Source organism: Rhea pennata, chromosome 1, assembly GCF_028389875.1.
Source record: "Rhea pennata isolate bPtePen1 chromosome 1, bPtePen1.pri, whole genome shotgun sequence".
In the NCBI taxonomy this organism is placed as follows: domain Eukaryota; kingdom Metazoa; phylum Chordata; class Aves; order Rheiformes; family Rheidae; genus Rhea; species Rhea pennata.
This window is the reverse complement of record NC_084663.1, coordinates 180539333-180564088: the sequence shown is the minus strand read 5'-3', so window position 1 is coordinate 180564088 and position 24756 is coordinate 180539333. Positions and strand designations below refer to the sequence as shown.

The 24756-nt window shown below is 36.6% G+C and overlaps 1 protein-coding gene across 1 annotated transcript in view; it reads left to right on the top strand.

The window, feature by feature from the left end:
* Nucleotides 1-362: 362 nt before the first annotated feature.
* PCDH17 (protocadherin 17) overlaps nucleotides 363-24756 on the top strand; it is an 83976-nt gene continuing 59582 nt past the window's right edge. Inside the window, exon 1 of the mRNA XM_062576193.1 lies at nucleotides 363-3082. Within this exon, the coding sequence (XP_062432177.1) occupies nucleotides 467-3082 (2616 nt within the window). The 5' untranslated portion in view covers nucleotides 363-466. The remainder of the gene's footprint in view (nucleotides 3083-24756) is intronic.

Here is a 24756-nt window from a genome sequence, read left to right as displayed (position 1 = left end):
ATTATTATTTTTATTATCCTTTGTACATCGGAGATTCAAGGATCGGGAACACTTCACCTACCCAGAGGACAAGATCTTTTTGCAAATTTTCTGATTTTTGAAATCCTCCTCCTCCTCTTCCCACTGCTGAAGTTGGACAGCCGAAGTAACTGCGAGGGGATCGTGAGCACGGCAAACGCTTACTGAAACGCTGCCGAAGCTGCTTCCCCCCCTCCTTCGCCCTCCCAATTGCTCCCTCCCTCTGAGCTACATGGTCCATTTGCTGCCTCTCATCCTGTGTCTCTGCAGATGTGTTAGAGCAACAGGTTCAGGAACTTAAAATATAGGGGTGGGGAGAGAGAAGGCGAGAAAAAAAAAAGAGAGACACTGCAGGAGGAGGAAGAAGAAACCCAGTGCCGGAGGCAGAGAAGACAGGGACAACCCTGGTCGCCGCTGCAGCTGCTGCCACCCCACCCCCTGCACGGGGATGTACCTTTCCATTTGTTGCTTCTTCCTCTGCTGGGCTCCCGCCCTGTCGCTGAAGAACCTGAATTACTCGGTGCCAGAGGAGCAGGGAGCGGGCACGGTCATCGGCAACATCGGCCGCGATGCGCGGCTGCAGCCGGGCGCGGCGGGTGGCGGGCTGCTGCCCCCGGAGCGCGGCGGCGGCCCCGGCGGCCGTGGCGCCAAGTCCACCTTCCGGGTGCTGGAGAACTCAGCCCCGCACCTCCTGGATGTGGACGGTGAGAGCGGGCTGCTCTACACCAAGCAGCGCATCGACCGTGAGGCGCTGTGCCGGCGCAGCGCTAAGTGCCAGCTGTCACTCGAGGTCTTCGCCAATGATCAGGAGATCTGCATGATCAAGGTAGAGATCCAGGACCTGAACGACAATGCACCGGTTTTCCCCTCTGACCAGGTGGACATGGACATCTCAGAAAATGCTGCACCAGGCACCCGCTTCCCCCTCACCAGTGCTCATGATCCAGATGCCGGAGACAATGGGCTGCGCACCTACCTGCTCACTCGTGATGACTATGGCCTCTTCTCCCTCGATGTGAAGTCTCGTGGTGACGGCACAAAGTTCCCAGAACTGGTGATTCAGAAACCTTTAGACCGTGAGGAGCAGAGCCACCACACTCTGGTACTGACAGCACTGGATGGTGGTGACCCACCGCGCTCGGGCACTGTGCAGATCAATGTGCGTCTCATTGACTCCAATGATAACAGCCCTGTCTTTGAGGCTGCTTCCTACGTGGTGGAGCTGCCAGAGAACGCGCCACTGGGCACTGCTGTCATCGACCTCAATGCCACGGATGCCGACGAGGGCACCAACGGGGAGGTGCTCTACTCATTTAGCGGCTACGCGCCTGAACGCGTCCGTGACCTCTTCAGCATCGATCCACAGAGCGGCCTTATCCGTGTCAAGGGCAACCTGGACTATGAAGAGAACGGCCTCATTGAGATTGACGTCCAGGCCCGAGACCTGGGGCCCAACCCTATCCCCGCACACTGCAAGGTCACCGTCCGCCTCATTGACCGCAATGACAACGCACCCACCATTGGCTTTGTCTCCGTTCGCCAGGGAGCGCTGAGCGAGGCTGCCCCACCAGGCACAGTCATTGCCCTGGTGCGGGTCACCGACCGTGATTCAGGCAAGAACGGGCAGCTCCAGTGCCGGGTGCTGGGCGGTGGCGGCGGGCCCGGTGCTGTCCCCTTTGCCCTGGAGGAGAACTATGACAACTTTTACACTGTGGTCACTGACCGGCCTCTGGACCGTGAGGCACAGGACGAGTACAATGTGACCATCGTAGCCCGTGATGGGGGCAGCCCCCCGCTCAACTCCACCAAGTCCTTCTCTGTCCGAATCCTTGACGAGAATGACAACCCACCCCGCTTCAGTAAGAGCCTTTATGTGCTGCAGGTGCCTGAAAACAACATCCCCGGAGAGTACCTGGGCTCTGTCTTGGCCCAGGACCCTGATCTGGGCCAAAATGGGACAGTCTCTTACTCCATTCTGCCTGGGCACGTTGGCGATGTCTCCATCTACACCTACGTCTCTGTCAACCCCACAAATGGTGCTATCTACGCCCTGAGGAGCTTCAACTATGAGCAGACCAAGCACTTTGAGTTTCGTGTTTTAGCCAAGGACTCAGGTTCACCCCACCGCGAGAGCAATGCCACAGTACGTGTAACCGTGCTAGATGTCAATGACAATGCACCTCTCATCGTCCTACCTGCCCTCATCAATGACACTGCCGAGCTACAGGTGCCTCGCAATGCTGGTGTGGGCTACCCTGTGGGCACCGTCCGCGCCCTGGACAGTGACTTTGGGGAGAGTGGGCGCCTCACGTATGAGATTGTAGAAGGCAATGAGGAGCACCTCTTTGAGATGGACCCAACTAGTGGTGAGATACGCACCTTGCACCCCTACTGGGAGGAGCTCAGCCCGGTGGCTGAACTGGTGGTAAAAGTCAGTGACCATGGCAAGCCCAGCCTTTCTGCAGTGGCCAAGCTCATTGTCAGGGCCTTGGCCGGGCCCCTGCCCGAGGCTGGCGAGCCGCAGGTGAATGGCGAGCAGCATCGGCGACCACACTGGGACTTGTCACTGCCCCTGATCGTGACCCTGAGCACTGTCTCCATCATCTTGCTGGCTGCCATGATCACTATTGCCGTGAAGTGCAAGCGAGAGAACAAGGAGATCCGCACGTATAATTGTCGCATTGCCGAGTATAGCCACCCTCAGCTGGGAGGAGGGGGAGGCAGTGGCGGGGGAGGAGGAGGCAGTGGCAGTGGAGGGGGCAAGGGCAAGAAGAAGAAGATCAGCAAGAATGACATTATGCTGGTGCCCAGTGAGGGCGAGGACAGCCGGGGCCCCCTGAATGTCATGAACGTGGTGAGCAGCCCATCCCTGGCTACCTCACCCATGTACTTTGACTACCAGACCCGCCTGCCCCTCAGCTCTCCCAGGTCTGAGGTGATGTACCTGAAGCCCGCCTCCAACAACCTGACTGTACCCCAGGGACATGTGGGCTGCCACACCAGCTTCACAGGGCAAGGGACTAACGCCAGCGAGGCTCCCCCGAGCCGGATGTCCATAATTCAGGTAGGAGACTTTTAGAATACCCTGGACCTCGCTTTAGACGCTGGTTTAACTTTACCTTTTGTCTGCAGTGAAATCTGCTGTAAGGCACTGCTGAAGGGACAAACATAAGTCACTTAAAAGAGGTGGTCTTAATATAAAAGTGGAAGCAGATTGCATTGGTGGGTCTGCTTCTGTAGTCACACAGGTGTTTTCTGTGTGACTCAAAAGTAAATCTGCCCTGAAGTAAATGGAGTTATAGCAGTGTAAAAGAGGTGCATGTGAAAGTGCAGGCAGGTATTTCATACATTTGGGGCACTTTGGGGTATTTTCCCAGAAGATCATCAGACAGAGTTGGGATCATCTACAGGTTTCGCTTTATTTTGATTTGGGGTGGAGAAGGGGGAGGACGTATCTGAAGTAGTCATGTCATTTGCAGTAACTAACAGAACATGGGAGAAACTCTACACACTGAGGACATCTATTGCAACAGTGTATTATAGCCCTCCAATTCTGTATGTAAATATGAACTATCTTTCCAAGATGTATGATTTTTTTAAAAAAATTATTTCCTTCTTCAGAATATATATACATAAATATTTATTTTTGACGCAGAACAGTATCATTGGGGCCCCATTGCCTCCTCCTCTCCCCATAAACAGTCAAACCTTCAGCATTAAAAATTTTGCTTAGTCAAGTAGAAAAAAATGTGTGCAGTGATTCCCTCCTACCCCCAAATGTTAACAAAATTCACATCCTGTCATAAAACAGCAAAACAACTAGTCAAATTTCCAGTAGCCTGAATCAATATTGATTATTGCTTTATATTGAAAGACTTACATGCTCTGTTTTATACCAAAGCTCATTTAGAAATTACAGCTCGGCTGTATTCTGCTGTCAGTTATATCCACACTGTATTACTGACTTCTGTGAATGTGAGGAATGGCAGAATTTGGGCCATTTTAATTGTTAGCAAATAGCTTAAAGTACAAGCTCAGAAGATATATTCCAGAGTGGAGAACTTGCAGATTGAAAGTGAGGGCAGAATTTGGCTCCAGTGGCTCCAGCTGATTTAATATAAAGTATTACTTCATGATTAATGCATCTTAATGTTCAAAAACTACAGGTATGTTCCAAAGTGATTTTTAACGTTTGGATTGAATGCAGGCTCTGGATAATGACTATTAAATATATTTGAAATGTCATATCTATTTTGTCCTGTGGTTCTCCTAATATGCTGTTCTGAGTCATAGGGGAATGAGCTGAGTGTATCAGAAGTGACACAGACTCATTTTGTGTACGCAGCTAGTGGAAAAGAAGTTGCACTGTAGACACTTGATGTACTAGAAGAAAATTCACAATACCTTTGAATTATCATACTGTGCGGTCTGTGAACATCGAATGTTCTAGTTGCCAGCTGCATCTAATTTTATAAAATAAATAGAAGTAGCCACTAGTATTTGGCAAGTTAAGTAACCAAAAGTCTAGCAACTGATTGTCCGTAAGTTCCGTAAGTTGAATATTTATGTTAAAAGCAAAAAAAAAAAAAAAAAAAAAAAAAAAAAAAAAAAAAAGCTGTCTGTACAAGGCTATGAACTAATTCTGAACCCACTATTTATTGAGTTGTGTCACAGAAACAATTTCATTTTATGCCTATTATAAAATGGTGTTGCTGTTGATTAGGTGAGTAGAGCAATACTTAAAATCTGAAATTGTTTTTAACAAAAAGTGACACTTCAGGAAGGAGTTTAGGTTAAGGCACACTGAAGATAATTTGGTTTATAATTCATGCTTTAAAAGACAAGTAATTTTCAATGACACTTGTTTAAGTAATGTCAACTTTTTTTACTGTTAAATGGAGTGGTCAGAATGCTTTTTTCTTTTTTCCAAGTTGTAAGTGTATTAGTTACTGAAAGATAGAAAATAATACTTTCCTACAACCATGTAATGTCTATATAAAGCAATTAATTCATGTATTGATGCTACTGAGTAGTAAAGATTCAATTGTAGTGTAAAATCCCTATGGAAAATATGATTCCTTTTTTACAGTGTTCACTGTATAATATCAATCATGATTTTTTTCTTGAGATCTATATAAAGCTAAAAGAGGAATTTCCTCCCTTAAAAAGGTGTGTTGTGGTTTCTGTAAGAGTTTTTGATATGGTAACCGTAGCAAATGTTAACCATAATTCCTCCCAGTACATACTGGCATATCTAACATTTTATTTTTGTTTTCCCTTAGTATCTATACAGAGTGTTTTGGATATTTAGGTGGTCTAACCAATAGATTAGGAAACACTCATTTTTCACTAGTGAACACCCCTTTGAACATACTATTAACAGTGTATTTTGTAATTATACTAAAAAACAAATACACTATGTAACACATGGTATTTGGGCTCTGCTTGGGAAAGACCTAGAATTAAAGCAGTTAGGTGGAGAAATCTCGTCCTCTTTACTATACTTTTGTATTATTAAAATATATTTTATATTCTATATCTCCGTATTCCTAGAGTAAATTTTATACAAAATTTGTACTTAGAACATAGATGCTACTTTGCGTCTAGTACTGTACTTCCAGATCATGTAAAATTCAAATTGCAAACTTATACAGAAAGTCTAAATGATGAGCCCTCTCTCTGGATCTAATATACCCTTAATTGCTCCAGGAAACCTGTTTCTAGAAAAGTAAATTGCACAGTTAGGAATCAAAGGTATAGCCAGTATAAAAAAAGATACAGAATCCAAACAGCTGCTGTATCATCACCTTTCGTTAATCAATTCCAAAAGCATTTTCTTCACTACCTCAGTAACACAGAGCTAAAAGATTGTGTAAGTGTACTCTAGCGAATATTCATTTTATTTTTTTTTTTAGAAATATTACTGAGCCACGATAATCCCGCACTATATAATTCATACAACTGAACTGCTTTCCTTCACTCTCATTTTCTCAGCAAGTATTTAATGGCAGAGTTCTCTAGCAGGAGATTGCTATTAAAACATATATATTTAAAATATGCTGTATTACTTAGTACATTCAACTGATTCTATAAATATTTAAAATCAGATAAATAATTGCTTTCTCAGTAAGATCCAGATTTTTTCACTCTTATTAGGAGTGCATAACACTTGTTCTGCTTTGCAGTCAGAGTCAGTAAAGTCAATAGACCAGGGTATGATTCCCTTATTTATGCTGGATAGTATTTTATCCTACAGATATCCCAATTAAAATCAATGAATACCTGTGGAGTAAGGTGCTATTTAGTGACTATGGGTTTCAGGCTGACCCAAAAGGACCAGCAGCTGAATAAAATGCGGCCTGATCATGAGTAAGAGCAGTCTAACATTATCTCTCTTTAAGTGACTTCTGTTATACCTTAGTAACAAGTTTTAACAACTTTTTTTCTTACTTCTTTGCAGCATCTATCTATTTCTGATGGTTTTATATGTTGCTTATATGAAACAATGAAGTTTTTTGAAATCGTAATTAAGTGATTTAAATATGCATACGTTATATATGTATAGAATTTTGGATAAATAGCTAAGGATGCTGAATACTTTGAGCATTTATTGATACAAGAAACTTGCAAGTGCTTAGGACCTCTGAAAATCAGGCTATTTGTGATTTAATCTACACTTAAGAATGGTATATACAAAGAATAGTGTTTAACCATGCGCTGAGAAGTTAAAACAACTACACATTAGCATATTTCATCATTTTTAACTTCACCAATCATATTCTAAGCATATTGTAGAAACAGTACTTCCAAAGGGCAATTCAGTTAAAAGAAAATATTTAGATATAAACCAATGTTATGTAGTCCTGATTGCCAGACTCAAAATTCTTTGGAAACTTTGAATCATTTAAGATCCAAAATAGACATTTTTGCTGGGAAGACAATGGAATCTCTACACAACTGAAAGAGTTTTTTTTTTCATTGACCTTAAAGACTCCTGGGCAAATTCTGTTCATCTAATTCTGGTGAGTAAATCAAGCTGGCCTGCTCACCTGACTAAGAGAAACAGGATTTTGCTCTGTGTTTGAAGAAACAGACATAAAATAATCTGCGTATGCACATATGTTCATATCACTCCTATCAAAAAGTTCTATGTTAATCAGTTCATGTTAACACAGGAAAGCTTAAGAGCTCTTTCTTAAGAGCAAGCCCTTGTTTCCTTTCCTTCAAGTTTCTAGCAAGTAAAAGTGTGAATGGATAAAGGAAAATAGGTTCTAGAAATTGATTCTTTAAAGTGTAGGAAAACTGTCTACATATGCAAGTCATACTGATAATCCTAGAGATTATTTATTATTATACTTGTGATGCAGTGCGGAGAGATTTGTAAATATATCGGGAATGAGACAGGAAAACATAATGGAAACGGTGGTCACAGCTTTTATTAAACAACAACAAAAAGAGATGAAACATGTTACAGGAAGCTGTCAAGCTGGGAAGCGCTACATCTACAGTAGTGGGCAGTCCTGTAGCATTTTAAAATAAAGTATAATCTAAGTATAGATTATTCTTAATACTTCAGGCACCTGTGGTTTATGATGTGTCAACAATTACTGCCAAGGCCCAGTGCAGCCTTATTGTAAAGTGTCTAGTAGTATCTAAGAGGATACAGCCTTCAGGGGAAATAAAAAAATAAATAAATAAAAATAAAAAAAAATGATAAAAAACCCCATAAACTTTATTCACACTGCTCTTTATTAGATATGCTATTGTTCCACAGTTTGCCTTGAGAAACTTCTGCTCAGAAATTTCAATGGGGATTTTCAGAAAGAAGTGTGCAGCTGCTGCAGTATAAGGAGAACCAACTTTACTTACAGAAGTTGCATTTATTCTCAGTGTTTTAAATTCCTGTCTCAAAAGAGGTATCAATTTTGAGTGCCGTCTCTTCTTCTGCCATTGAAGAATGTTACTTTTTGCTCAGTAGAGCTGGTAGAAGTTAACGTTACACACAGAGAGGAGAATGAGGAGTTCTGCACTTTACAAGTTTGCAGGTTTGTACACTATAATTACCAGTATTTTGGATTTCACAGCTACATATTCTAGGCCCATATCTAAAGACACTAATTTGTCATCTGATAATATTTTGGAACCACTGGGCTAAGAAGCATTATGGTAGTATTTCAAATCTGTATGGTAAGGTTAGATGTCTTGCAAAATAATTCCTTTAAATGTGTTAAATGTGTTACATAGTTCTGTAGCTTTAGGTTTACTTATTTATTGAAGTCAATACAAGGGTTGGCTGCAGAAGAAGTGCAAGATGGGACCTTTCTATACTTTTTCTTTTCCTCCCAAAAAATATTCTTTTTTTTTTTTCAAGATATACTACATAAAACTATGCCACAAACTACATACATTTTAGGACCAGATCTGATAATTTATAGCTCCCTATGGTATCCACCTTGACTACTGAAACAAGCAGAGTAAGTAGGACTGAGCTACAATTTTGCATTGCAGCTGCTCTGATCTTGGGTATTGATCTTCCTATCAGTAAGGTCTAAAGCAATGTTATTTCAAAAAGAGCGTTCCTGAAGTACAGAGCTCCATATGAATGCCAAATGCTCAGTATGCTATAGAATTAAGCAATAAAAAAATTATAATAGAGGAAAAGACAATTTAAGAAGTTGAAGTAGGAAATACTGGTGTAAGAAAGTAAATGGTACTGTTAGAATATTAATTCTCATTAAGCAATAAATTAAGAATAATAATGTCTCCATAGAATTTGCAACTTCATAGAGGAAAAGTTTAAGCGATAAAGAAAGTTAGTGTAGCTAAAATAAATGCATCGAATAATACAATATTTACTGGACCACAGGTCTCAACAGCTCTTAAAGTTGACTTTCCTCATGTTGATGCTCACTTTCACTGCTAAGTCTTAAATGGAAAAATTCATGTGAATGTGCGATTATCAGTCCAGTTTTACAACCGATCCTTTGATGAATTGTCTTTTAATAATAAAACGGCCAAGTTGCTGTTATCCTTCCCTACACACACTCAAAGGCACAGGCCTATTTCTATTTCTGTCAATAGCATAATTTTGACTTCATCATTGATTTCAATGGTTCAAGATCAAATTGTGACTGAGATTTTCACTGACTGAAGCTAAGAACAGTGGTCTTAGCTTATTTTTAGACCTTTTGTGATTTTTTTACAGCTTCTTTACAAACAACAGTTGAGGAGACTGGAATTTAGAAGATTTTATAGCTATGATTTGAATAGTAACATGATCAGGTGTGCAGCTGAAAGAAGAAATCAAAGACTCCATTGAACATTTTGCTGAACATGTTCTTTTCATGTTTTTTAAAAAGTGTAAAGAATATACCATTATCCTTAAAATTCAGCAAATACTGTTACCTGGTAAATCATCATTACGTACATGTGAATTATTTTCAAATATCACTTAGAAGTAAGAAATCATAGATAGAAACTTGTTTCTCTAATGAGACAAAAATGTCACAAAAAATTTTGCCCGAGTCATAAAATTTGACTATAAATCAGATAATATTTGTTTTTAAATGGAATGTTTCCTATTTATTTGAAGCAAATTTTATTACTTTCATCATCTTCCTTCTCAGGAAATGTTAATTTACCAGGCAATATTCACATTAAAAAAAAAATCCTGCTTAATTTCTCTTTCCTTTAATATTCCTGCAAAAGTTAAAATGCCCCACCAAATTATTTTTAGATTTTGTTGCACGAAGTATTCAATCTATATAATAAGCATATACATATTTGAGTTTTTGTTTTCTTTCTGAAGAAAGCGTATAGAATTCATGGCAGCGGTCTAGAGATATCTCCTCAAGATTGAGGAATGCCCGCACGTATAAAGAAAAGACATTTTGCTTCTAGTATCAGTATTTCCAAACAGGTAAGAATTTTCTGTGAGAGGAATTTAAACAATGATCTGTTGACCAGAGCAGAAACTCAGCCCTGTTTTTGTCTTTGAAAGTAGAGAAGCAATGCATTGATGTCAAAAGGCTGGTGTAGAATGATTGGGACAAATTTTTGCAGCAGATAGCCTGAACGCTTCATACATTCAATTGTAACACTTCTTCAGCCTTAAGCAGAGAAGTGGGTGAAATTAATGCTAAAGGGTTCAAAAATATAGGTAAAAGGTAAAACTCTCAGGGGAGCGCAGGCTCTTAAACACATGTACAAAAAAAAAAATAGTACTGGGAAGAGAGTGACAAAATCATTTCAAGGATTTCTTTTTTCTTTTTCTTTTTTTTTTTTTTTTTTTGAATAAGAAGCATTCAAGGGCTTTGTTTCACTTATATTTTTTAAGGGAGAAGCAGGGAGATTAACTAGTTGATGTGCTTTTTACTGATATAATGGGATGTAACTGAGTAAACTGACATAAGTCTTAGCCAGGATGCGTTCTAAGCTCTTGTAATACATCTGTCATGGTCTTTTTAGTGCATTCTTTATTTTTTATTTTGCCATAGACTTTTTTTTTTTTTTTTTTTTTTTTTTAACAGAAGATTCTGGATTAATTGCTGTCAATTCTATGAGTCAAAAAATATTATGAATAATTTTAAATAAAATAGTATTAAGTACTGCATTTAAGAAAAAGCAAATACATATGAATGCTCCTGTTAATTAGGATATTAGGCAGTGCTTTATATAACCTCCTTAAGTAGTCATATATTTCTAGCTAAATCCCAAAGGCTGCTGCATACAATTGCTGCTTATTAAGGTCACAAGAGAAGCATATCTTTACTGACTTGCTTCAACGAGTTATTGCTGTTACCTTTACAGAAGGCATAGCATAAGATTGGTTCATCTCTTACTTAAAATGAGAAGATGCCTCTTTTTTTTGGTCTGGAGATGTCTCCTCAAAATTGAGGAGTCTCAGTATATATAAAGAAAAGACATTATTGAATTGTTTCAGGCAATTATTAGTGTGACTTGCATAGGACAGCATAAAGATCCACCTGCATCTCACTTCCATGCAGTGAGGGCGTATTTCCTCTTTCAACTCTAAAAATAATCAGTCCCAGGCTGAACTATTGTCAATTTAGCATGCTAAAGCATAGCTGGATAAGTAAAATCCATCAGGTGAATACAGTGTTTACATTAACCATAGACCTTTCTAGTGATTTTGTCACTTCTGTATCAGTCCAGAGTTCCTCTGGGTTGTAAAATACTTTTACCCATAATAATAATAAAAGTTTCTGATGGTATCCACGTTCCATACCGGGTGATTGTGCTGCAGGCTCCAATGTGTGGCAAAGGAGGACTCCAAAGGTAAAAGTATTGTTGCAAGATACAAGCACATAATTTCCGTTGTGTAGGTGGGACCTCTGATCGATGCATTGTAAGTTCTTTCAGTGATAGACATGTGAAATTAGTTCCAGGCAGTGTTTCAGACAATCTATTGATGTATGTTTGACACGCTTATATTTGCCTGTACTAGTTCTAGTGACACTATGATTACTGATATTTGCAGTCCTTGCCCTGGAATGCTTCCAGGCAGTTTTATTGTATTGAAATGGCTCTTACAGTTCATTGAGCATCTAGCATAACACTGTTGAATATGATTGGCGCGTTTGCATATATTTATTTCAAAAAAAAAAAAAAACACACTGTTAAACTGCATAATTATGGGAAAACGAATCATAACAATAAAAGACCATTTAAGTTAACAAGCTTTGTGATCAAAGGATAAATACAGGTTGGGTAAATGAAACTCTAGATGTAACTAATCTACATAAATAGGCTTTGGTCTGATTAGAGGAAAGGAATATATTAAAATAATCTAAAGGTATTAAAAAGCATTTTACCTCAGTAGTTTTATAACATCTAGTTTTATTTCATCTTATTTTTAATGTTTCTACTCAATAAAAATAGCTGTGTTCAGCAATAAACTACTTTTATGTGTTTTTATTTCTGGATTAACAATGTTTACAGTGCAAAGAAAGTCTAAAATAACACAAGTAAACAAAAGTAACATCATAAGTTTTCATTCTAGTGTGAATACATACTGTGTCAAAAACCTTAAACATTTTTTAATGTCTTAATTTTAATTCTTTTTAGTGTTGCAATGGGTTTTTTTTGATTGATTTTTAATTAAAGAAAAACATTAGAGGGAACATTTAAAGGACAATTTCTTGTTTACTGTCTTTATCAGCAGAGAGCAGCCTTTGTAGTGTTTGAAAGCTGGTGCATTAAAAATCAATTTCAGGTCTTCAAAGCTATAAACTCTTGCTTGCTTTGTAGATATATACTGTTTTTAAAATCATTGGAAGCACACTTGACAATTGAATTAAAAAAAAAGGTAAATAATAGCTTCATCAAAATTTTGAAGGATTTTAATGTATTTTTAATAATAGCTAAAGAATTTTTACAGAGAACTGACATATGAATCACAATTTATACCTTGCAAATGCATAATTTGTTCCTAAAGACAGTTATGTGTATTCATTTATTAAGAGTTCCGTTTTAAACTTTTGTTGATGTCATTCTGTTGTTTTTAATGAATGCCATGATTCAAACACAGAACATGTCAGTCAGTATCTTTACTTACTACATTTCTGCCTAGTTCTTTGCTGATTGCTAAGCAACCACTTATGGTTAAGATTGCTTAGCTACAATTCACTAAAAAGGAATTAAAAAAAAAAGTGAGCTAAAGTGGGCAAAACAAATTTTCATTAATACTTAATGCCATTATTTAAATTCTATAAAATTTTAAAATTGACTTTATAAAAAAAAAAAAAAAAAGAAAAAGAACAGCTGTTTTAATAATGCATTTTGGATTTAGCACTTGGACTTCATTTCTACTGCTGTTGAGGTATGACAGTTTTTCCACAAATCTAAAAAGAGTGGTATCATTTCCTTAATCAGCACGTAAGTAATTTCAAGGGCTATAGAAACTAACTTTCTTTTATATGTATAATTGCATTAGTATTATGTCTCACAAGGCATGATCCTTCAAATAGTTACTCAGTTAATATTTTAATTTAGGTCAGTAGAACCACTGATTTAAAGAGATCACTTACAGGAGTAGAGTTGCTGATATGTGCAAGTATGTGCAGAATTCAGCCTAGAATCTGTTAGTCTTTATTAGCTGAACTGTTCCCTGTTGCTCTCTCCTTTGCTTTAAAAACATTGCAAAGCTGTAAAAGCCGTTCATTTCACTTAGCCTCAAATGCATTCTCTAGTACTCTATTGAGATAGTCCTGATGTCTGAATATTTGATTTTTTTTGCTTTTTTGCATAGACTTGTGTAATTTGATATGCAGATTTGAAGATCATAAAAACAATCCTGCTTTGATGATCATGAGCAAGATTATCCAGCCACAGCTGTAAAGTACCAAGTGTGTTCTCTTCTGATCTCTTCATCATTTCAGTGGATCAAATGACAATAAGAATATAGTGGAATTTAGAGTGCTTAGGAAAAATGAATTTAACAGCTTTTTAAATGCCTATCAGGAAGTCTTGGAAACTATTTAAATGTCTAGACTCCACTTCAGATAATATAACTGTGTATGTATGAATATGTATGTGCAGGTACATGGAAGCAGAAGCAACATGGTTCCAAAAGAGCTATCTAGCTGGACAAAAAGCCAGCTAATGATGAGCTAGCAATGCAGGTCTAGGTTTTTTATATATTGTTTATGATCTACAGATAGTTGTGTGCTTTGGAAGATACTGTTAATCTGCATCTTTTAATAGAAAACCTCAAATTTAGAGAGAAATTATATTGTCATGTTTTCCTGAGGCAAGAGTATAGGTAAAGAAGAACCTCATTTTCTGCTTTATGGTGCAAGTTATACATCTTAGTTAAAACTGTGCACCCCACTATTAGCCTTCAGGACTGAGAGTAATGATGAAGAGGAGGTATAAGTCATGTGAAATGTGAGCATAATCAGCATTCAATCACTTTTATTAACAGCATTAGGTATTAAAAAGCACGTGGTAGTTTGCGTCCCTTGGCTTCGAGGTAAAGAACCTATCAGTCAGCTGTGTAGCTCCAGGGCAAAAAAAGACTGGTAAACAAGGAGTTTTATGGTATTTCTTTCAAATTATAGCCTTCACTTTGTCTAAGTCTTTAAAAGTGTTATATCTGTTTAAAACACCTGTAGCTTTTTTTCAGGCTTAGCTGAATAGAAGATTGGAAAAGGCAAAAATAACTACATGGATTTATTTTATTATTTATTCATTCACTATCATTATATATATCTTCCTCAACAGTGAACATCTCATCATCACGATAAAGTGATTGCAATGAAATAACGATTTCTTGCAAGTGTAAAATAGTTCATTTTAAGGACTCTCATGTGCACATTTGTTTCAAACAGACTTCTAGAATTTTGAAGAGCACTTTAATTTCAGTTCATTTAATATATACGTACACCACAGAAGCACAGCCTCTTTTCTTGGTCCTTCTTTACTTTGCTCCTGCAGAGGAATCTTAGAAGTGAGTAGCTAGATTTCCAGATTTTGACCAACTTGCTGGTCTGATTTATTTGAATTAAAAAGTACATCAAGAGAAAACTGCTTCTATAAACAAATACAAACTTCAGGAATTTTAGCTAGTATTGTCAAAGATCTTCAGACTGAGATAAACTGCTTGCAGTCGTACTGGTCCTGCTGATATCAGTAAATGAAGAAATAGGCATACATGTTAAATAGCTGGAGAGAGAATTATTTAAAGGAGATTATTTAAAGGAAAGGGTTTGTTCTGATTTAAATTTTGAGCCATAGGTTTTCTATAGTATTTTATAATAAAGACAATTACACAGTAATTTGGGTTAGAATGCATGCCCTGTTCCCCATCTCAAAACCCAATTTGTTACTACCCGTGGCTATTTCTATTAAAAAAATAAATAAATAAAATAAAAAAAACATAATTACTATGAGTCTCAGCAGTCTAAGAGTAAATTTTTGCAATTACAATACCTCCCTTGGGCAGATGTGTGAAAATGGCAGATTAATTTCTGCCAGTATCTGCCTGTTTCTTGTACATTCTTAAGGTCGTTAGTAGTTTGGATCATCATTATATTAGTACTGTTTGTTGCACTGTGGTTAAGGTTAAAGCAGCAATTTTGCTACAAATCTTTAGAAATAGGGTTCTGCACCATTTCCTTGGAAATCTTCTACTCTGAAGCATGACACACAAGGTCCTGGAGTAAGATACTAATTCTGTTTTCATGGAGGATGATTGATTTTGCTCTTGATCTTTGTGTATTTTAGAAGAGCATTTTATATTATTTTATGCTTGAGAAGATTTAAACAAAAACAACCAACAAACCAAAGTTTATCCATTTTTAGAATCTTCTGATGAAGTTAACAAAGTTGTGTGTGAACTTTAGGCCATACTTGGCCCTTAGTATTTTATGTTTCTTGTTTTCTTTGCAAAAGCATAATGGGCTATTTAGGAAGGAACAGCAGTAAGACAAGATGAGGACCTGAAGCTACACAAACAAATAACTTGCCATGGAAATAATCTAATTCATCTCCTAAAGAACTTTTTTACCTACACAAAGTTTTGAGAATGTATGTATAGCAGAATGACACACACAGATTTTGGTCCCAGAGGTCATTTTGAGTGGATAGACTTCACTCCATGTTGAGTCCCAGTGAAGTTGGCACGGCTTCATGTGGGCTCATGATCCACCTGCAGGGAGCAGCATTAGTCTATGTTAGACATTGTAAGGTTTGAATATTTAGGAAGAGCAGTGTGAACAATCTTATGTTATTTATTTTCCCTTTGCATGAATTTTTATTTGAAATTTCTTATGTTGTACCTACCTATCATGCTCCCCACACACACTTAGAAAGAGGTTTCTTATTTTATTTATTTTTTCTTTTTTTCCCCCTTTCTCTGACTATGGTTTTGGCTTCTGTGATGTGAGCGTTATTTAGAGAAGGTTGTTTTAACTCTTTTCTTTCAAAGTTCATTATTAAACAAACAAACAAACAAAACATTGAGTATTACTCAGTTGTTGCATTTATTTTCTTTTGATGAAAGTGCTCACATGCTGGCTGAGCTTCCTGCTAATTAAATGTAGAGGCAAAAGCTTAATCAATGTACTCTAGCCATTCAGACAAGTATGAGCATTCATGTTCCGTCCGCCTCTAGTGAAACCTGTAGCAGTGTCCTAGGTACTGACAAATCCAGCGCTGATTTCGAACAGAGAGAAGACTTCTCCTCATCCTAGACTCTTCATAGAGAAACCTTTCTTATGTGGATCTTCTTTATTTTAGCAATGGAATCTGGTTTCAGAGTCTTGAAATGGAAAGATGTAATGAGAAAGTTAGATGTTTTCTTTTTCTTCCCTTCCCTCAGGCTGTTAAGAATTTCCAGCTCCAACTCATCGTTTAAAATGCCTTTGAGTTTGTTGAGCCTGTAGAGATCCCTGGATAAGTGTGCTGTGCTTTATATGAGGCAATCCTATTGAGAAAGATTTTTTTTTCTTTTTTCTTTTTTTTTTAACCTCTTCCACCTTCTGAATCAACTTAATATACATAGTCCTGTATGAAGTCTTTGCAGTCAGTCACTGAAGTGACAGAGATGATAGTGCAAAAGCCTATATCACAAAGCTCTTAATTTTCTCTCCAAGCTTATTTCACCATTGCTACTGTATTAATAGTGTATTAGATCAAACTTTGCATTTTATGAAGTATCTCATTGGAGGCACATGACTGCTGCTGTTTTAAAGTATATATAGGGACAAAAGTTCTTGCTAAATTTGTGCAAGCCTAAATTATTTATCTTATGTCACAAGTAATAAATCACTCATCACTATTTTGCAGTTGAAAATCTCCTTACACAGGGATGTGAGGTTGCAAAGTTTAATGATCTACTATTCTGCCATAAATTCAGCCATTATTTAAGCAGAATATTTAGTGGTGTGTCTTTCTCTAATGTTAGGAGGAAAGAGTTATTCCAAAGTATTTGCATGAAAGTAGGGCTCTATATTCTGTCACAAAGTATTTGTAGAAAATCTTGTTGACGTTGTTGAGTTTTTTAACAGAATGTTGAAATAAAGAGTTGCATGACCTAAATAAAAAAATCAGACAGGAGGCAATAAGCAGATTCTAACATCTGTGATTTTTTTTTTTCTTTTTTTCCCCCTAATTGCTAAGTAATTGAAAGGAATCGTTGCTTTTCCAGGAAAGGATGTTAGGAAGAGAAAGGGGATACAGTTAAAGGTTTAAAGGAAAAGAGGTGATCTAGATTTATATCAGTTCTCCAAACTGTCACCTAGGGGGAAAACCTCAGTGTCCCTCATTAAGCATGTTTTCTATGCAGGCAATGTGGGTTCAGGACCAACTCCTGCTTTATGTTTGTTGCTAACTGTTTCTTCACTCTGTAGGAAAGAAACATAGAGCTAGAGTCTTGTGTTAATACAGTGTTTGCTCCCTAGCTGATCACCTTTCCCTGTCAGTGCCATTACAAATGTGTTTAAATGCCATCCGTAGAGAAGACCATATGCTGGGATAGAGGAATATTATGTTTAAGAGATTCTTTCTCTATTGTAATCTTTCTCTTGCTCCTTTGCAGCTTTCTACAGCATACAACATATGTATCTGTGGGAATGAAGCACCCAATGTAAAGACTCACTTATCCTGTAATTGAAGTAAGCAGACCGATCCGAGGGCTATTGAAACCAATTTGAAAACATCCATTGATTTCAATGGACCTTAGGTCATGGCTTGTGGGAGTTTTATTGTTGCTTTTAGTGAGAGTATGGGCTGGACAGAGTAAGGTAAACACAATAGATAGATGTTAACACAGACTTAACAGACTTCAAATTTTCAGAGTCTCTGTTTTCTCTTATTAAATATTATGAGTACAAAACAGTTTGTCAACATTAAAAGGCCATCATTTGATCTTCTTCCCATCATATAGTGTTGCAGCTTTTATATACTGTTTTTTTCTACTCAGAAAACATTTGTGATATGTTGCTCAGGAAAAAACAGCAGTCATAAAGACAAGTTCTACAATGCTTACTGGCTTCACTGGGAATTCCTACTGAGCAAGAGCTTTCAGATATGTCTCAAAATTAAAAATAAATTGCCAGGAGCTTGCCGTTATATGGTAGAATCTGTGTGTATGAAGGAAAAGAAGAAATGATAAGGTTGTTTTCACACAGAAAAAGGTTATAAACAGAGAAAAATATTTTTGAAATTATAACAAGTACTTCAGTTGTCTCCTTAAATTTCAAGGCTCTAGTTTTTTTTAAGTCTCCATCTAATTTTTATGTCTTAAATTTTAGATAATGTTGAATTTGTCAATTTGGATGAAAAATCAAGCAACTATTGCTATCAAAGACATTGTCCCATATGTATTATTACTTTGAGTTTATGGCATGATATTCTTTGAATAAGCTGGACATTGTGATAAGTTGCTGCAGATTTCATTCTAGTTAGCTAATTGTAGTTGTGTCTGTTAGATAGTAAACATGATATCTGTTAGGAATACTAAGGTAGAATCAACATGGTGGGAGCCATAGATAAAAGGTGCATTAAAGCGTTTCAAATTCAATCATTAGGTTTCATTGCACCCATCTGCTACCAGAAAATATAACCGGCATCATGATTCATTGACCTTTAACTGTCATTTTGGACCGTGGTTTTTAAATCCATATTTTCGAGTTAGGTCCAGAGAGTTAATTTGATAAGGGAATGCCCAGTACATTTTAATACAATTACTTTTTTTCTTTTTTCTTTTTTTTTAACAAAATTTTTTTTTAATATAATCAGGTTTAATGGTCTGTTGTATATTCTGCTAATCCAGTCAAAGTAGTTATTTAATATTGAATGTTGTTAAAAGCAACTAATGTTCAACTTCATTAAGGCTTCTATTAAATAGAAGGCTTGCTGAACTTTTACTGTTTTTTATGCATGAACTACTATCTTTTATTAATTATTTCTAGGGCTCTCTGTTACACTAAAATTATACTTAAAAGCTTCAATTACACCAAGATTATATAAAATGATAAAAGGACTAAATAAGCATTGAAATTGTGGAGTACTTCGTATTTTGTTCCTAAAATTTGTTTTACTTCCTTTCTTTTATTTCTCTGGTACAGATGTTATCTCATGCCAGTAGGATGGAGTGTATACGTCCCTTAGCACTTCTGCTATGTATGTGCCACACAGTAGACTGCCTTATAAAATTACAGGGTTACTTAGAGTAAGCAGAAAACTTAACATGGTAAAAGAGGATGATTCAATGTTTTCTTAGAGGTGGTAAACTATGATACTGTTCTGTTGTATGAAGTTTATAAAATGGGAAAAAAAGTGATTAAACGTGTTTTTTCATACAGTAGGAAACAATTCCTAAAATATTTATATAATATAGAGACAGATGTATGTAACCTAACCTTATAATCCCATTTCACAGCTTTCGCAAATACTGGGGAGCTCGATAAATAGGAAGCCGATTACATTGGCAGTATAACTCCATTAATAGGATTCGGATTTGTCTTATTGACAAGCCAGTACTGTTAATATGATCCAGTATATTAAATTGACAAGAAAACTGGAGCGATAGAATGTATCTGCAGTCTAATTGACAGGGAAGCTCTTTCAAAAGGTTCTTAATGTGTTTTTTATTGACAATGTAGCTTCAGTAAGTACATATCACTGGTGAACAGTGTAAATATATTGGATGCAACTGTAGTGGCAGGTTCAAGTGAAGGAGTTATTGTTTTGTTTTTCCATACTTCCATCTTTACTTTGATACAAGTCGAATCAAGCTCTCTTGTAAGATTTTCAAAAATCCCTCTTAAAACACCAGTCTAACTGCAGTGCTCATATTCATATGACAATGAATAGAGGCAATATAGGGCAATGCAATAATGTGTCATGAATTTCATTATGTTTATTTATTGACACTGTGATAGCAGAAGCAGAGCTATTGTATTTTCAGCCAGAGCTCTTTATATGGTGTGATATTTGGCACTTCTTTCTATGTTCTGATCTTACACCTTTTCCAAAAAGTAGTTAATTTCAAGAGGTCGTATTACAATGACATACGTATTTTCTTACTTTACACACCCCCCTCCCAGACAGTGTTCATTTTTATTAGATACTTATATTTCAGGTTTCTCCAGTGCAACTCAAACTGAGACTCAGAAAACTGCTAAATAAAAAGGATTAGCTGTGGAAAAAAAAAAAAAAAAAACAACAATTAGAGTTTGGTCTGGGAAATTTCGACTCTTTTCAGTAGAAGGGGGATTTAATTGCAGTTCCCACATTCTTTTTTAGTCCTATGATTTTTAGAGCAAGAAGTCTGTACATACACATCCTGCATCTGTTCTAGCAGAGAAGTTGTGGGGTTCTGCTAGGCTGGAGCAGAATTGTTCCTGAAAGGCTTCAATCTTTTACTTCATATAAAAGAATCTGGTCAGGATCTGGTCTCTCCCCATCTTTAGATCATCTTTCAAGCCTCCTTTTTTCCAGGGCCACATAAAAAAACATATGGTTCTCTGTAGTGACCTTTCTAGCTTCTTTAGCTTTCAGGCTCAATTCAACCATTGGTGAAGTGAGAAGAAGCTTGACTGGTCCTTATGCCTTCTAACTGTTGTATTGTATTAAATCCCTAAAGAGTGGGATTCTGTATGCTGCAGAGTAAACTCTTTGAAAAAAATGGAAAAATATTTGTCTTTAGAAAGTCAATGGTATAAAAACAACTGAAATATATTACTGCAATACCTTGAAATGAATATTTTAGCAGTAAATCAGTAAAGAATTTTAGTAACAGATCATGGAACTTGCTAAAGGAAAATAGTACGTGAGCTTGGCATCTGTCTGGGGAGGTTCTTCATTCCTGCAGATACAGGATGTAACCTTAGATTTTGAATCTCAGTTTTCAGAAGTTTCTCTGTAAATTTGACTGAACAGCTCACAGCCTTTTTCCCTTGTAGTTCTGCTTTGCTTATGCAAGAGAAAGAAAACACGAGCCACCAGCATTCTGCAATAGTTTACAGCAGGCTTGTGATTACCTTGTGCATCTTACTGTTTCTGTAGCCCTATGTTTTTAATATGCTTTTGAAAAATAACACACTGTGGGTTTTGTAACATAAAAATATGTATTTTGTAGGAAGTCTGCAACTTCCCAAATATGTACATGCCATATAAAATATATCTCAAAAATAGTTTCATAAGAAGGGTAGACAGCACATATTAGGATTGTCATTCTAGTTTTATTAAAACAGGCTATTTAATTTTGCCTTCCAAATAGGGAGAATACTTTATTAGGAATTTATGTCCATCTCTCTCTCTCTCTTTTTTTTTATTTTATTTATTTATTTATTTATTTATTGCTGTTAGTTGAATACCTTTTCTTAATGGAAAAAGTCTGGTGAAGTCAAAAATGACTTCTTCATGCTTAGTAAATACATGCACTAAAACACTAGAAGTCTTATACTGAGCAGTCTTTTGTGAAAAATTGTACTGTGTTGAACACAAACTGTTCCTAACAAAATCAAGACAATTGTCTGCTCTTTCAAAACTAGATTTGGCAGAATACATTTCTTTTGTGTTGAAAAGTGATTGCCGTTATATATATTCTTTGTTTCATGGGGGAAGGGTGAATTCCTGGGGAATTAGGCTTTTCAAGAAAAGACACAGAAGATGCTTGAGTTAGATATTAAGTGGCAGTCTGATAAAGGGGAGAGATGTTTCATTTCATTTTCTCCATTTAATGTTTAATTAAAAAGAAGTTAGAGTCAGCAAAGACATTTTACTTTATTACAGTTTCAGGTATGAACAGCTACATAAAATAGAGCTGCATTGAATCATTTGTGAAAATGTGATACTTGTTCTTGTAATTCTGAGAAAAAATTATGAATATTCTAGTAGCCTAATATTCATAAATCTGATTAATGTTTAAGTCTTCTTTTTTTCTACATTTTAGAATACATCTTTTCCTAATATGACAATTATTTCTGGGCACAATTTGTCAAGAACACTTAAATACTGCATTTCCCTCTCTGTTTCTCTCTCTCTCTCTCTCTCTCTCTCTTTGTAGTCATGTTGATTTTCAGAATTACTTTCTGCAGAAAAGAGAATTGTTGAATTGAAACATGTTTATTTTATTATTTTCCTGTAACTATTCAAACTGTGTGAAATGAACTAAAAACTTCAATTAAAAAAAAAGAAAAAAAAAGAGGTAGCAACTTAAAAATTTTAACAGACATCTTTCTTGATATAGGAAGTCCCAGAAGGAGAAATGTTTCTCCAAGTTAAACTTTTGGATATCATTATAACCATTCTAGAATTAATTACTAGAACCTTGACAGTTGACTTACAAACTTTTATACTCTTTCATTTTGAATTTATAGAACTCGGTATTCCAAATATGCAAGCAACACCCTACAATAACAATTCATAAATAGTGGTTTACCAAAGCCCCTGGTTTCTTCTTGATATTCAAATACTAGCCTGTATAATAGAATAAATGGTTTTATAGGCAGTTAACAATAGCACAATAGGTAAAGGATCTGTTCTAAATGTTGCTCATGCAAACATTGACCAATACGTGATTCTTCTAATCATATTATTAGACTATAACAATTATATTGTCACATCTGAAGACCTCATACCTGCAAAAGTGTATTTTCTAAACTGTTTTAATTTACCTGTATTTTTCCTTTCCTCCCGCTCACCATCTAGACAAAAAACGTAACATTGTTAAGCTGTAATATATTTTCTGAAAGGCAGTAGCCTTTTCAAATTTTGGTGCCTTTGAGTTCTAATCTCTTTCAAAATGGCATTTTTATGATCTCCTTCCTTCTAAGCAAGCTGTATTCCACAAGTGTACTAAAATCTTCATGAACTTTTCTGCAAAGTAGCAGTTTGTTAGTGTTCTTAACATTTCAAATTTACTCTGCAGGCATATATTAAAACAGCTGTATGGCAAGGTTTGTGGGTTTTTTTAAGGCGGCTGTCATAAGAACTTTGAAAAAGTATGTTTGTTTAATGATTTAACAGTGTGCTCGCATTGGAAAAGAACTAGTTCCACTAATCAGTGAAAATGAACCAAAAAACCAGGACCTCATCTTTAAGAGAGATGTGATCTGTTACGTTAACATCACAGACCTTTTACTTTTCCTTTTACTATAAGTTTTTACTTTTCCTTTTACTATAAGTTATATATTTATAACCAGGGCAGTGGACAATTCCTATTCAACTTTTGATTTGGTTTTAGGGCCCCATTTGTTTCAATATGTTTTCTTACTTGCTTCTAAAAAACTTGTATCTTAATCATGGTTGACCTAATTCCCATTCCATCCCTCAAGCTTGAATCACAGAGGCAGAAAATATATCTTTGAATATGAATTCCAATGACTTCTAGAGCTGGACTGTTTCTGGGGGGCTTTTGGGAGGAAGTGTTGTTTTGTTCTTCAGGATGGTAGTAGTACTGACATTTGAGTAATTTCTGTTTATTTCTAAAGTAATGATAGTTCCCCATGTAATTCAGTTATGGCAGGGTGCATCTCACTTAATTTTAGCCATTAAATTGAACATCTTGCTGGTCACATAGATTCTCCCGTATCTACTGGGCAGAGAAAGTCATCTCCAGAGAGTAGTGCCTACCTCAAGATAGATACCTGAAGTATAATGAATCATCTGTAGACACCTATGTCTCCAGTGCTTACCAAGGGCATGTAGCCGATTAGCTTTCAGTGGGTGACTGACTTACATGGCTATGTGCAGGCAAACTGAAACCCATCTTAAAACTGGGTAGATTAATCTGTTATGTCTAAGAACTTTCCTAATTTAGACATTCATATTTAGACATGCATAGAGACATGGTTCTGATTTCCTGGAAAGGACTAGATTCTCAGAGAACAAAGAGTTTATTTTTTGTCGTTAAAGTAGCACTCATTTCGTAGAATTACAGTTAAGTAGGGTAAAGAGATACAATTAATGCATGAACTGAAAAGCATAATATCACTTCCATACACGTTAAAGTGTAAACATTTTAAGTATATGACTTCTCACTTCAACTGAGATAAAAAAAAAAAAAAAGAGTTTAAGAGGGTTAGACATTCATATATCTCTGTAATCCATTGAGAATCAGATGCTTGCCTTTCTAGTACTCCTCTAAACTGCCTAGCCTTAAAATTAAATGTTTGTTTATTATCTCCATTTTTATACAGATATTATTATGTATGAAGCAATTGTCTCTCTGCTGCCTAGATCTCAGAGTGTCTGGTTACTGCTGATCACAAACATGATATTTTCATAGTTCATAGGAGAAGGCTTAATTCTTTTAGAACAGAAGGAAAAGAACACTGAGCTCTGCAGCTGTACGTCGTTATCAAGTATTTACATTTGTTCTTTTGTAGCAATGAACTCACTGTAAGATGGCACCCAACTGTTTGTTTTGCTGCAAAATACAATATGAAGAAAATATTGGTCAAATTATTATTGAGTTAAAGGCCATTAATAATTACCATGAATATAGAATTTCTCAGAAGCAGCTCCCATTGTGAGGATTGCAGCTAAGACTCTGTTACAACTTCTGTTTTAGAATGTAAATCTTTAGTAGGACAGGGTGTGCCATATGTTTTTATGCTATGGCAAGTTGGAAATTAAAAGTGTCCCCAATGCTCAGCACAGTCTAGCTGATGGAGAAGTCCTCAGCAAACCATATAATAGAAGCACGTTTTAAGGAACTGCTATAGCTTTTTCCAGGGCAAAACTCAGACTTAGGTCTCCTAATTA